This window comes from Emys orbicularis, chromosome 1, assembly GCF_028017835.1.
Source record: "Emys orbicularis isolate rEmyOrb1 chromosome 1, rEmyOrb1.hap1, whole genome shotgun sequence".
NCBI classification, from domain to species: Eukaryota; Metazoa; Chordata; order Testudines; family Emydidae; genus Emys; species Emys orbicularis.
This window is the reverse complement of record NC_088683.1, coordinates 357,417,916-357,432,268: the sequence shown is the minus strand read 5'-3', so window position 1 is coordinate 357,432,268 and position 14,353 is coordinate 357,417,916. Positions and strand designations below refer to the sequence as shown.

The 14,353-nt window shown below is 47.5% G+C and overlaps 1 protein-coding gene across 1 annotated transcript in view; it reads left to right on the top strand.

The window, feature by feature from the left end:
- The first annotated feature begins 6,260 nt into the window (after positions 1 to 6,260).
- FCHSD2 (FCH and double SH3 domains 2) overlaps positions 6,261 to 14,353 on the top strand; it is a 239,276-nt gene continuing 231,183 nt past the window's right edge. Inside the window, exons 1-2 of the mRNA XM_065421347.1 lie at positions 6,261 to 6,281; positions 9,875 to 9,972. Coding sequence (XP_065277419.1) covers positions 6,261 to 6,281; positions 9,875 to 9,972 — 119 coding nt within the window. The remainder of the gene's footprint in view (positions 6,282 to 9,874; positions 9,973 to 14,353) is intronic.

Genomic DNA, 14,353 nt, shown 5'->3' with positions numbered 1-14,353 from the left:
TTATTAGGGAGCATCCCCCATGCAGTCCCTGGCTGACCCCTAGCCTCTCCCATTCAGTCAGGCACATGTGCTCCTGTCCCCATGTGTCCTTGCACCCCCTGTCCCCATGTGTCCTCCACCCCCACTGACACCCATGCCCCCCATCCCCATGTGGCCCTGCACCCCCTCAGCCAGCCCCCTCCCCTCATCGCCATGTGTCCCCGGCACTCCCTGTCCCCATGTGTCTGTGCCTCCATTCAGCCATACCCCTTCCCCACATAACTCTGCACCCCCTCCCCTTCTTCCCATGTGGCCCTGCACCTCCCTCCCCCTGTGGCCCTGAGCCTCCACTCCCATTCAGCCCCTTCCCCAGTCTGTCCTTCCTCACTAGCCCTTATGAGCCCCTGTGTCTAACCCCCCCAGCAGCCTCACACTGTATGTCTCCCCATAGCTCCTGACCTGGCCCGACAGGCGCTGTGAAGAAGGCACTGAAGACTCTTTCTCTTCCCTATCGTAGCTGGGGCTGGTCAGGAGTGGCTGCTCTGTTCCAGCGCCACAGCGTCCTCTGGTGGGCAAAAGGCAAAACTGCACCAACTTTTCAGCAGAAAATATTTTTGGCAAAAAAATTAAAAATATGCACGGCCCATGAAATATGCATGCATGCAGTGGTGCAGAATTCCCCCAGGAGTACTATATGTGAGTAGTGCTACAGCCATTTATTAAATAATGATTATACTTGACACTTGTCACACCAAAGCACTTTACAACCTATACACTGCCTAGCATATATCCAGGAAATGCTTCAACCATCCCTAAATTGCTGCCACTTCCAGGACTGAACAAGGTAAAGGCATATCAGAGCACAGCATTGGTATCCAACTGTTTAGGACAAGTGAAGAATGTCAGACCTAGTTCAAAAAATAGGAGGAAATTTGTGTTATGGAGGCAGGATATAATCCCCTAAATCAGAATTTAGGCAAGACACCAAGATTAACACCACTCCTCATGAAAAGTGCCGCAGAATCACTAATGACCACAGATGGCTGAAAGCTTGATGGCACATCTCAATTACACAACAGCAATCAGTGTCTCCTAACATCCTGATAGGGGCATTGATTCAACAGCCCAAACATTGAGGGTACGTCTACACTTACCTCCGGGTCCGACGGCAGGCAATCGATGTTCTGGGATCGATTTATCGCGTCTTGTCTAGACGCGATAAATCGATCCCGGATCGATCCCGGAAGTGCTCGCCGTCGACGCCAGTACTCCAGCTCGGCGAGAGGAGTACGCGGCATCGACGGGGGAGCCTGCCTGCAGCGTCTGGACCCGCGGTAAATTCGGACTAACGTACTTCGAATTCAGCTACGTTATTAACGTAGCTGAATTTGCGTACCTTAGTCCGAAGTGGGGGGGTAGTGTGGACCAGGCCTGAGACACTACTCCACTTCTTGCAGCACCAGAGTTTTCCTTGAAGATCTCCCAACCAAGTGCTGATTTTGCCCATTCCTGCTTAGTCTGAGATCTGATGATCACAGCACATGACTGCTGGCTGCAAGCGTGTCACTAGAAGCAGCATTTGTCTGCGTAGCGAATAACCAAATACTTTGCCATCACTCCTGAAAACAAGCCTGGTATCAGAGAGAGAAGAGCCAAATTCACAAACAAACAGGGCTGGAGTATACTGGTTGAGAGTCTTGCTAAGTCATTTTTGTATGGCATAGGCTATAGTTCATGGAGCAAATCCTGTGAAGTGTGAATGGTCCAAGTAAAGTGACTATGCCCTGGTGAGTTCCGTGAGGGTAGAGGGGAAATGAATCCGTTAGGCTGTGGATAATACTGCAGTAACCCCTCCCTGTGTAAGGAAGAAGAAATTTTGGCCAATAGATCTGTAAAGTCACAGCTCTACCTGCCCCCAAGCCTCTCTGACTGCTGCAACTGCTGGAACCACTGCAACATAAGCTGCATTTAGATTTAGGAGCTAGAGGGCAAGAACCACGTGTACTACGTCCAGCAGTCACAAAAAAAAACAACTCTTTTATAGTCATTACAATAGAGCCCCCCCTGCTTCTTCTCTACTATGGGTAACACTACGGCCCCTACTGAGAAACACCCCAACAGAGTAGGAGATTATAATCTGACCTATTTGAATTTTTGAAGAAGGAAATACTAGTTATCCTGATACAAAACTGTTTACATAGCCATTAGAGGTCAGTAGGATTACACACTGCAGACAGTTTAACTACAGTGAGATGCAGTGTTCAACCAGAACATTAACACTACAAACTGGTGCACTGGAGTTTAGAAATCCTTTACTAAAGGTCTCCTAGGGAAAGCTAATTCCCTTACCTAACGACAATACTAAATAAATATAATCACTAATAATTCACGTGGAAATAAGGACACATTACTTCTATTTAAAAATCAGGATCAACTAGGGCAGGGGTGGGCAAACTTTTTGGCCTGAGGGCCACATCTGGGTATGAAAATTGTATGGTGGCCCATGAATGCTCATGAAATTGGGGGTTGGGGTGCGGAAAGGGGTGAGGGCTCCGGCTGGAGGTGTGGGCTCTGAGGTGGGGATGAGGGGTTGGGATTGCAGGAGGGTGCTCCAGGCTGGGACTGAGGGGTTCGGAGGGCGGGAGGGGGATCAGGGCTGGGGTTGGGGCATGGGAGGGGGTCAGGGGTGTAGGCTCCGGGCGGCGCTTACCTCAAGCAGCTCCTGGAAGCAGCAGCATGTCCCCCCTCCGGTTCCTACGGGGAGGCACAGCCAATGGGAGCTGCGGGGCAGTGCTTCGGGCAGAGGCAGTGTGTGGAACCCCCTGGATGCCCCTATGCATAAGAGCCGGAGCGGGGCCATGCTGCTGCTTCTGGGAGCCGCGCGGAGTGGGGCAAGCCCCTGACTCCACGCCCTGGCTGGAGTGCCAGAGCGGGGCAAGTCCCAGATCCTGCTCCCCGGTGGGAGCTCAAGGGCCGAATTAAAACGTTTGGGGGTCTGGATGCAGCCCCTGGGCCATAGTTTGCCCATCCCTGCACTAGGGTATTTGTTTATTAGAGGTTATAAAGGTGTCAATTTTGAGTAGAAATAATCCACTTCATAAATAATAAAGAAACCGGAAATAGAAATAAAACTTCAGCAGCGTGAGAACAGTGAGGCAAAAAATTCCGTAGACTGGTAAGAGCATTGGTGAAGTTAGTGGAACAGGATTCAAGGCAAGTTTTTCATGAAATGCACATGGATATTTCCTACATCCCATTGGGCTCTTCACATCATCAGATCTAATATGATAAATGAAGTCAGGCCCAGCAATCCAAGTGCATTCATGCTATATTTACTGCCAACTTATATTGGTATTATCAGATCCTCCCACTTCGAAACTTATGTAATAATCAATGCCACAAATATTTCATTGAAAAGTGTCCATCATTCAATATTTTATGAAGTATTTGATTCAAATTTAAGTAACAGCTATTAAGCTGTAACTCCATACTCCAAAATTTACAAAATCATCAAGGTTGCAAAGAAAAGCACTCAAAAGTCAGAAAATGGCCAAGTTAAGGTTGTATGGGTGATCTTAACTAAATTAGAGGGAAATAGCTATTTAATGACAAAACTGATGTCCAAAATAAACTTTTACACCACCACAAACTAACCAACCTGGCGATCATTTCCCCTCAGGTGGTGTCTCCACGATACCTAGGGAGCAAGAAGAGCTAATACTATCAAGTCAGAGCCCATGTTGGAAGGGGCAGAGAAATATGCCACCTTTGGGGCCTGGTCCTGATTAACCTGGGAGTTGAAGGCACTCAGCACCTTGCAGGATGGTGCCTTTGAAAGGTAGCAGCAGAGTAAAATGAATAGAACTCATTTTCACATCTGCTGTTCAGAACTACAGCAGCAGAACTGACACAGATCATGACAATTTCACTCTGTTGATGCTTGGGAAAGGTATGAACAGTACCTGAGGGGCTTTCCTGTGGGAAAGATTATCCAAAAAGACTAAAGTAGAAGAGACCACCACACCTCACAACACCCAAGAGGGTGGAAGAACAGCAAAGATAGCCCCAACAATCCAGATGTTCTAAGGCTGACCTGGGAAGTAGAGAGCTCCTTATCCATTCCAGCAGAAGATGGAGCCCTCAAGTAAGGGGCAGGGTCAGCACCACGGTAAGAATCCAGTCATACACACAGCAGCTGGTATTGATCCTATCTTTTGATGGGAGCCTCTTTACCTTATGTTTATACCTAACTCTGGCAATGTTTTGAAGCCCTGTTTATACAGCAACTTTCATCATAAAGAATCACACAGCACTTTGCAAATTATGGCATAGTTAATTTAATATTGACAAAAGGGGCAAGATGAATAGCCTTGGAGAGTGACAACCTTGGTTCATGCACAGAACGGGTATAGCTCAGGTACAATGCAAGAACTAGAGGCAAACTGGGACACAGAGGAACCTTGGCAAAGCTTCCGTGGCAGCTGGAGGCTGTGAGTGAAATAAGCTGGGAGCCTTCAGATCAGTCTGAATGAAGCTGTTGCCAGGCGTGCCAGGGAGGATTGAGTGCAGAACACTGTAATTCACTAGTCCTGCACCTGTTCAGGAGGCAACTCTCCCAGTCACCTTGAAAGACCAGCAAGTGATTGCAGTGATGGGCTATTTCCACCTAAGGGCCACCAAAGTCACAGACACCTGCTAGTGAGAACGCACAAAATGAAGATCTAGGAGAGATTTAGTCAGAAAGCCTCCCTACTTCCAGGCCCCTTATAGAATTAGTGACTACTTCTCATTTACACAGCCATCTAATCAGGACACCCCTCTTCAAATCCCACTGTTGAATCCCCTTTACAGCACCATAGGCTTAAACACATCTTTGCCTTAAAACCTTTTCACAACTCTACTCTTGCTTATATCTCAGACCTTGGATTGCCCCCATGCCAGCCCTCCCACGGAAACCAGTGCCAATACCTCACTCGCCCGTTGCTCTCATCTCTGTGCAGCCTTTTCCCACACTGCTGCCCATGCGCAGAATGCCCTTCCCATCCCCACCAGAAGATTTCTCTTCAAGCTCCTGTCAGAAACACACTTTGTCCATAAGGCCCTAGCCTACGAGTGAGTTTACAACAAGCCAGAACATTAAAACTGAACAAAACAAAAAACACCGTTCCCAATTAAGTTCACTCCACTCCCCGGGTTTCCCCCTGCATCCCACATTCTAGGCGTCTCTCTTTAGACTGAAAGCTCATTGAACAAGGGATGATCTTTCTTTTTGTGTAGCTGAGCGCATTGCCTTCTTCAGGGCAACTCAGCTCACCACCAGCCGACAACTTGCTGACCTGGGAGAGAGCAATCAGCGCTGCCCTCCGTGCCTGCTGCCTATCCCCTCCCTGACACTTTGCACCGGGTGCGTCACACCGTAGACATCTATCCCGTCACTAGGCGGGCAAGGGCCGCTTCCTCGGACACGCCAGTAGCTACAGCTTGCCTACCCCGCTCCCAGCGCTGCTACGCCCGCAGCTCCTCCGCTCAGGTGCTGCACCTGCTGCTACGTCTCCAGCGCCTCCGCCCAGGCGCTGCAGCCCCAGCCGCACGTGCAGCTCCAGCCCAGAACGCTCGCGGCAGGGAGGCAAAGGAAGGGAATGAGCGAGGGCCGCGCGCACACCCCCAACCGGCCGTGGTCTCTCGCGCGCTAGCCGCTGAGCCCCGCCCCAGCCTGGCGGGGACGTGTCGGTCCCGCCCAGCTCTCTATGGTTTTGCCCCCACGTCTACCCGGCTGGGCGGACCGTTGTCTGTGGTTGCCGGAGCCGGGGTGGGGGAGGGGCGGGTGTTGCGGCGGTGGCCGCCAGGCGGGGGTCTCGGCCGCGCTGGGGCGCCATTTCCCCGCTCGCCTCCAGGGAGCGCTTCCCCCCGGCGGCCGCGTCGGGGCGCTGCGGAGCCGCCTTCCCACCCTCCCCGAGGCCTGGGGCTGGCTGAGTGGCCGACGTCCCCGCCTTCCCCGCTCTCCCTCCCTCGGGCCGGGACTCGCCGCTCGCCTCCTCCTCCCAGAGCCGCTCGGTGCCTCGCCGCCGCCGGGCCATGGAGTCCGCGTGAGGGAGCCGACCCCCCGCCCCCGCCGGGAGCCGCGCGCTGCGCTCTCCCCCCCCTCCCCCGTTGGGAGCCGCGCGCGCTGCGCTCCCCCCCCCCCATCCATCCCCCGCATCCCGGCGCCGGCTCCTCCCTGCGCCGCGGGGGCCGCGTCCCGCTGCTGAGCGGGGATTGATGCGGAGAGCGACGGCAGCGCCATGCAGCCCCCGCCGAGGAAGGTGGGAGCCGCTGGGGCGGGCTGGGCGGGGGTGGCACTGGGGTTCAGGGACCAGGGCACTGGCTGTACTGGGGGGTTGGGGCTGGGTGTATTGGGGATCAGGGTATAGTGGGTGTGGGGTGGCACTGGGGTTCAGGGACCAGGGCACTGGCTGTACTGGGGGATTGGGGCTGGGTGTATTGGGGATCAGGGTATAGTGGGTGTGGGGTGGCACTGGGGTGACTGGCTGTACTGGGGGATTGGGGCTGGGTGTATTGGGGATCTGGGTATAGTGGGTGTGGGGTGGCACTGGGGTGACTGGCTGTACTGGGGGTTGGGGCTGGGTGTATTGGGGATCAGGGTATAGTGGGTGTGGGGTGGCACTGGGGTGACTGGCTGTACTGGGGGGTTGGGGCTGGGTGTATTGGGGATCTGGGTGTAGTGGGTGTGGGGTGGCACTGGGGTTACTGGTTGTACTGGGGGATTGGGGCTGGGTGTATTGGGGATCTGGGTATAGTGGGTGTGGGGTGGCACTGGGGTTACTGGCTGTACTGGGGGATTGGGGCTGGGTGTATTGGGGATCAGGGTATAGTGGGTGTGGGGTGGCACTGGGGTGACTGGCTGTACTGGGGGGTTGGGGCTGGGTGTATTGGGGATCTGGGTATAGTGGGTGTGGGGTGGCACTGGGGTGACTGGCTGTACTGGGGGGTTGGGGCTGGGTGTATTGGGGATCTGGGTATAGTGGGTGTGGGGTGGCACTGGGGTGACTGGCTGTACTGGGGGGTTGGGGCTGGGTGTATTGGGGATCAGGGTATAGTGGGTGTGGGGTGGCACTGGGGTTACTGGCTGTACTGGGGGATTGGGGCTGGGTGTATTGGGGATCTGGGTATAGTGGGGCTGGGTGTATTGGGGATCTGGGTATAGTGGGTGTGGGGTGGCACTGGGGATCAGGGACCGGGGCACTGGCTGCACTGGGGGGTTGGGGCTGGGTGTATTGGGGATCAGGGTATAGTGGGTGTGGGGTGGCACTGGGGTTACTGGCTGTACTGGGGGATTGGGGCTGGGTGTATTGGGGATCTGGGTATAGTGGGTGTGGGGTGGCACTGGGGATCAGGGACCGGGGCACTGGCTGCACTGGGGGGTTGGGGCTGGGTGTATTGGGGATCAGGGTATAGTGAGTATGGGGTGGCACTGGGGTTCAGGGACCAGGGTACTGGCTGCACTGGGGGGTTGGAGCTGGGTGTATTGGGGATCAGGGTATAGTGAGTGTGGGGTGGCACTGGGGTTACTGGCTGTACTGTGGGGTTGGGGTCTGGTGTATTGGGGATTTGGTATAGTGGGTGTGGGGTGGCACTGGGGTTCAGGGACCAGGGCACTGGCTGCACTGGGGGGTTGGAGCTGGGTGTATTGGTGATCAGGGTATAGTGGGTGTGGGGTGGCACTGGCAGTACTGGTGGCATTGGCTGTATTGGGGCTGGGTGGGCTGTGAGCAGGTGGGGCGCTGGGTGTATTGGGCGGTGGGGTGGTACTGGCTGTATTGGGATAGGGCCATAAGCTGTGCACGGGTTGGTGTATTGGGATGTGGGGGTTTGGTGTGGCAGTGCCACAGGCTGTATTGGGGTGAGTGGCTGGGTGTATAGGGAGTGAGGAGTTGGGGGTTTGTGTGTAGAGGTTGGGGTGTGTGAGGATATGTGTTTATCTGTATTGGAGGGTTAGGGTAGGGCTTGGTTTGTATTGGGGTGGAGGTGTATCAAATAGGATTGAGAGCTTATTTGCCTTGCTGGTTGTGTGGCTGCATGTTGGGGTATGGGGGGCTTTGGGATTGTCTGTACTGGGGTGAAGAAGGGGCTAAGGTTAGGAAATGGTCTCTATTGAGGTACTGAGGTGATAGAATATGGTCGGATTGTGTAAATGAGGGTTGTTGGAGTGGGGGAGTTATGTTTTGATGGTTGTATGGAGAGGGGGTTGTTTGGGTTGATGTTGGAGATTGGGGTTGGAATAGTGGGACGATGATGATTGTGTTGGTGTGGAGGGTTGGAGTTATATAGATTGGGGTTGAGAGGGTTATTCTGTGAGTAGAAGAAATTTTGGGGATTAGTGTATGGAGTGGGATAGAGAGAGTTAATTGTGTTGTAGGGAATGGTTTGTGGGTGCCTGTGTGGAGGGAGTTGCCTATGGGTGAGGGTTATTGGGAGGGGGTGCCTGTGTTGTGTAAACAAAAGACTGCTGTTTGTCCATCTCTTGTCATTCTCTGGGCTCCCTGGCTGCTCGGGGAATCCAGCTGCAGGGGACTGCTTGGTCTCCTCCTAATGTCTCTGCCTCTGTTGTTGTGAGGATAGACTCTGCTTCCTTTGAAGGATTCTTATTTATGTTTCATGGGATTTTAGTTTGCATTTGGCATTTCATTTATATTGCATGTGTGCTTTGCCTCTTGTATTTTTCACATGGAATTTTATTTTTACTATGTATTTACATTTGTATTGTTTTAAAAAACCTAAACCTCTTTTCTACTTAATCAGAGCATAGGGTTTGTATGTTTTGCTGTATCTTGAAAGGAGCTGAGGTGAGAAACTTGTCTTGCTGTAGTGCTGGGATTGGGGGTTCTTGTTGCTGGGGGATTATTTTGGGTGTTGAGGTTTGGGGGGAGCTGTTGCTAGCAGATGAGATCTGGAGGATTGTTTTGCCTTGAGAGAAAGGGGAGGTTTATGGCAGATCCTTTCCTTCACCTCCTCCCTGTCTTTCTCTCTTCCCCTCCCCCATAGCAGAAACTGTTATTTTCTTTCATGCATGCATCACGTTTTTAGATGCATGGATACTGTTTCTGTTTAAGGCTGCTACATAGATGCATCTTGATCAATGAACGTGTTAAATGCCAAGATCTCTTGTTTTAAAAATCCCATGTTTCTGTGGCCAAGTCAGGTCCTTTTCTGGGGTTAATGTTTATCACAACAATCCCTCCTCCACCCCCTGCCATGCTGCCAACTATCACTCTGGTTCCCAGGCTATTGAAATCTTAATTCCATAAGGTTCAAAACATACAGAAGGTATATTTTATACTGATGATAAAAAAAGGCACAACCTTTCTGAAGTCATACTGTTAAGGAGGGTGACTTTTGATCTGATGTGCTGGCAACCACATGACTGCGTTTAAAGGCATGTTCATGAAACCATTGTAGGAGTGTTTAATCAATACACGTTTCATGAATGTGTAAATCGTTTTTATTAAGTGTTAAATCAGTGGCAGATTATTTCTTTCCCCCAACTCCCTTATTTGTTTCAAGCTGAACCTCTTTTGTTGTAGACAGGTTTATCCTCAGAGGTTTGGAAGAAGAAAACATGCATATTTGTTGTTAACAAGCAGAGCACAGCTCTGATGTATGAAATGCAGACACTACAGGGTTAAATCCAAACAATATATGGTAAAATCAGTCGTTGGTTAAGTAGATGCATTGGGTTATGTTAGCCAAGCAAAACAGGTTTACACATACTGAAAATGTTTAATTTGTATATTCTGATGGACAGATCATAAAGTTAGATGAAGGAAATCAAATATTTTTTCCCACTGAAATGTCAGCTAGGACCCTACTTAAAATATATGATCTGTCTTTTTTGTAGGTAAAAGTTACACAAGAGCTAAAAAATATTCAAATTGAGCAGATGACAAAACTTCAGGCCAAGCATCAGGGAGAATGTGATCTACTTGAAGATATGAGGTAAGGTTACAGCAAATGCTACCAAATTCCTGTAAGATCTCCTTTTGGAAGAACATTGGGTTACAAAACTCCGGGAACTGACGATGGAATTTCCTCTTGGATTTCCTGCTTTTAGGCTGTTAAAGTTTTGACACAGCTGGAAATTATAACTGGGACTAACACAATGCAAATAGTTTTTTCTTCTCTTCAATGGGGCAAGTGTACAAATGTGTCATGAACAAATCCAGAAAGTATTGGTCTGTTCAGCACTATTTTTCTTTGGGATAGACTCACAGTTCAAGTGATGTCTGTAGTGTTAAAAACATTAAAAAAATACTTTTATGAAATTACTGATGATTTATAGTTAGCCATAGGAAGTTTTAAAGAGCATTCACTACATGAATTTAATTTTTTGTGCAGAAAACATGAGTAAAAGTATTTGCACTAGTACTTATAAAGGACTTTTGTTACATAACCTTGCACATTGAGATCAATAGAAAAGTTCTACGTGTTTCATATGGTAGTTTCATTATTTGTCTTTAAATAATGTGAATGTTTGTCTTTAACATTTATGTATGTTATGATCAATGTAGGACTAATGGGCACCTGGAATTATGTGGAGAATGAACCACTAACCCTGTTTAGAAACTGTCAATTTCTACAATGGGCATGCTGTGAAATATTCAAATGTCATCAATACACCTATTGCTTTCCTTCTTTTTGGCACCTTGTGCTTCACTCAGTGACTGAAAATCCAGTAAGATTACTTATCAGTAGAGAGCAAGTGACATGCCAGCTCAAAGATTTAACTTCACAAGAGATTAGAATACAGTGAAGTTCTTACAGTTTCAGTCTCTGTCTCCTTACATCCCATGTCAATAAAACTTGTCATATCCAGAAATGCATGCACTTTCCATCTTTGTCTGAACCCTGCTCTCTTTCATGGGTAGTGAAACAAGCTTCTGTATCTTACAAGTAGTAGCTATACATTATTTGCAAAGTAAATACAGGTTAATGAGTAGCAGATTGGTATGTGAGAACTTTTTTCCTTAGATAGGAACTTCATTTTATTATATCTGCACCTGAAAGTGCTGCTTTAGTTCTGGTTCTGTCAGCATTTCCTTTCTAGACCCTTATTTTCAGGGGTTTATAGTTTAGGCATTTATACTTGTTTTCTGCTGAAACATGGCATAAAAATCGTATTGTCTCTGGCTACATAAAAGTTACAAGAGAGCAGGTGAAAGTTTGGATTAAAATGTTTTCTTGAATCAATATAATTTTTAAAATGTTAGTGTTACCAATTAAGAATCTGAATTAAGAGTCTGGTCACTGCGTAGACATACTAGAGCCTTTCCATCAGTCTTGTTGCAAGCATTTGCTATGTATTATACATTTTGTCTGTAAAAAACTGTTTTTCAAAAGAACGCTCTTTACCACTTAAGTACAATAGTATAAAAAGAAAAATATTTTAAAGCTATTTTTTCCGTTCTTTACTCTTGTGGTTTGCGTGCGAGAATAGGAAGGAAGCTCCTATAGAGGGTACACCTGCCATTCTGTGACTTGACTAATTTTCTGTCTATGTAAGACTTAAATAGGTGGCTTTCCTATAGTATGAAAGTGTGGACTCTGTGTTGGGAGTCTCAGTTGACAGTACAGTGTCTTACTGGAATACATGTGTGAAAACAAACAAACGCCACAGTTTTTTAAACAGCAAGTTAGTACTCGGTCCTGTCACTTATTGAGGTCTGGGTTCAATTTTTGATCAGATTTGATGGTAAAAAACTTTGTGCATTTGATTCAGCATAATCTCTTAATGGCATTTGGCTGAGTGACATTACCACCACACAGCTTTTGCAGTCTTTGCAGAAGAAGAGCTGGTATTAGAATAGCAGGGATGATGTATGTTTGAGATGAATTTAAGCATGGTGAATAACGCACAGTGACTGATGCCTAGCTTTTGTGAAGGTTATCAGTGTATGTCCTTCATGAATTTGTCACTCTCCTTCTATCAAATGTCAGGGTTGGGAGCTGGCACTTGAGCTCTGGCAAGTCAAGGTGTAAAATTTGTTGCTGACTCTTATTGTGTGCTTCGGGCCCTCCTTAAATTTAGCCACCTTTCCCTTTCCCCTTATTTTTGACCTCTTCCTCAGAACATTCATTTGCAGCAACATCCTCTATTCTTGTTTTGTGTTTCTTGAGCATTAAAATTACCAGTTTTCCAAGAGTAGAAGTAATTCTTGTACCATTAAATGTCTTTGTGTCTCTTTTCAAATATAAGGCAGTTGAGTGTGCTTTTATAGGGACAATGCCTTTTCTGCAGCTTGTGCCATGTATTTGTAATTTCTCATTTGGAGATGTCATTAAAAATAGTAATTGAAACTACAGAACTTCAATAGCAAGTGCAAACTATTCAATTCTTTTGTTATGGCTAGGCTTGGAGAATTCATTTTTTAAATAATTTGGACAGATATCACCAGTGTTTATTTTAAATCATTTAAAATTATTTGATTTACAATTTCACAATTGCAGGAAATTATGGGGCAGAGTCAGACTATTTAATGACCAGTATCAGAGGGGTAGCCGTGTTAGTCTGAATCTGTAAAAAGCAACAGAGGGTCCTGTGGCACCTTTAAGACTAACAGAAGTATTGGGAGCATAAGCTTTCGTGGGTAAGAACCTCACTTCTTCAGATGCAAGTAATGGAAATCTCCAGAGGCAGGTATAAATCAGTATGGAGATAACGAGGTTAGTTCAATCAGGGAGGGTGAGGTGCTCTGCTAGCAGTTGAGGTGTGAACACCAAGGGAGGAGAAACTGCTTCTGTAGTTGGATAACCATTCACAGTCTTTGTTTAATCCTGATCTGATGGTGTCAAATTTGCAAATGAACTGGAGCTCAGCAGTTTCTCTTTGCAAAAATAACAGGAGTACTTGTGGCACCTTAGAGACTAACAAATTTATTAGAGCATAAGCTTTCGTGGGCTACAACCCACTTCTTCGGATGCATATAGAGTGGAGTCTGCTGCCATATAATGCCAGCAATGCCCCTCTGCTATGTACATTGGCCAAACTGGACAGTCACTACGCAAGAGGATAAATGGACACAAATCAGATATCAGGAATGGCAATATACAAAAACCTGTAGGAGAACACTTCAACCTCCCTGGCCACACAATAGCAGATGTAAAGGTAGCCATATTACAGCAAAAAAACTTCAGGACCAGACTCCAAAGAGAAACTGCTGAGCTCCAGTTCATTTGCAAATTTGACACCATCAGATCAGGATTAAACAAAGACTGTGAATGGCTATCCAACTACAGAAGCAGTTTCTCCTCCCTTGGTGTTCACACCTCAACTGCTAGCAGAGCACCTCACCCTCCCTGATTGAACTAACCTCGTTATCTCCATACTGATTTATTCCTGCCTCTGGAGATTTCCATTACTTGCATCTGAAGAAGTGAGGTTCTTACCCACGAAAGCTTATGCTCCCAATACTTCTGTTAGTCTTAAAGGTGCCACAGGACCCTCTGTTGCTATTTAATGACAGTAGACATTAAGATTCAAAAAGTGAAAGCTTTATAATGATTAAACCACAAATTGTCAACATCTCATTTCAAAATATACAAAAATATTTTTAAACTCCCAAGTTCTAAAGCAGCATTTTTTTTCTTTCTTTGCCTATCTGTAAATTTCAGTTGTTATGGATGGAAATATTTTTTCCTTAGTTTTTGTGTATGTATGTGTATGGTGAAATTGACACCAATACAACCTAATCCTTCCAAGCCTATTAAAGGTACACAAACAGTCCTGTAGTTAGTCAACTAGAAATTGGGAGGCAGAGGCAACGTGAAATGGTGGGCAAAGGATGTGAGGTCAAGGGGTCTTCCTCCACAACAGTTTAAAATGCTAAATGCAAGTTCCTGTCTAAAAGATTTTAAAACATTTCAAAACAAATGTGTGTGGACTGGGCAGACCCCGCAGGGGAAGATGGCTGCCTAAACCTTGAACTGCTGCTCAGCCCCCCTAAAATCTGCTAAACTACGGCACAGTTTTTGTCTCTGTGTGGTTCATCCTGCCTTTAACATCTTAGTAGCAGATGGATCTCATTTTGAACCCCCCTTCCTCCTGGGACTCCCCACACATCACAAAGAAGCAGAGGCTCTCTGACAGCCCTGTACAGTGCAGCATGGCACCACTCTCAGAGGAGGACTGGATAGGCCTGTCTTAGATCTATAAAATGCTAAAGCAGGTATCAGAAGAACAGATCCTGCTTAGAAAAATATCAGAGGATATTTCTGAAATTAAAGCCACAGCTGCAGCACAATAGGTCAGTTTGCAAGGGCTATCCTCCAGGATTAGGGAGGGCTCTATTAGGATCACTGTAGATCAGCACCTTGAATGGGC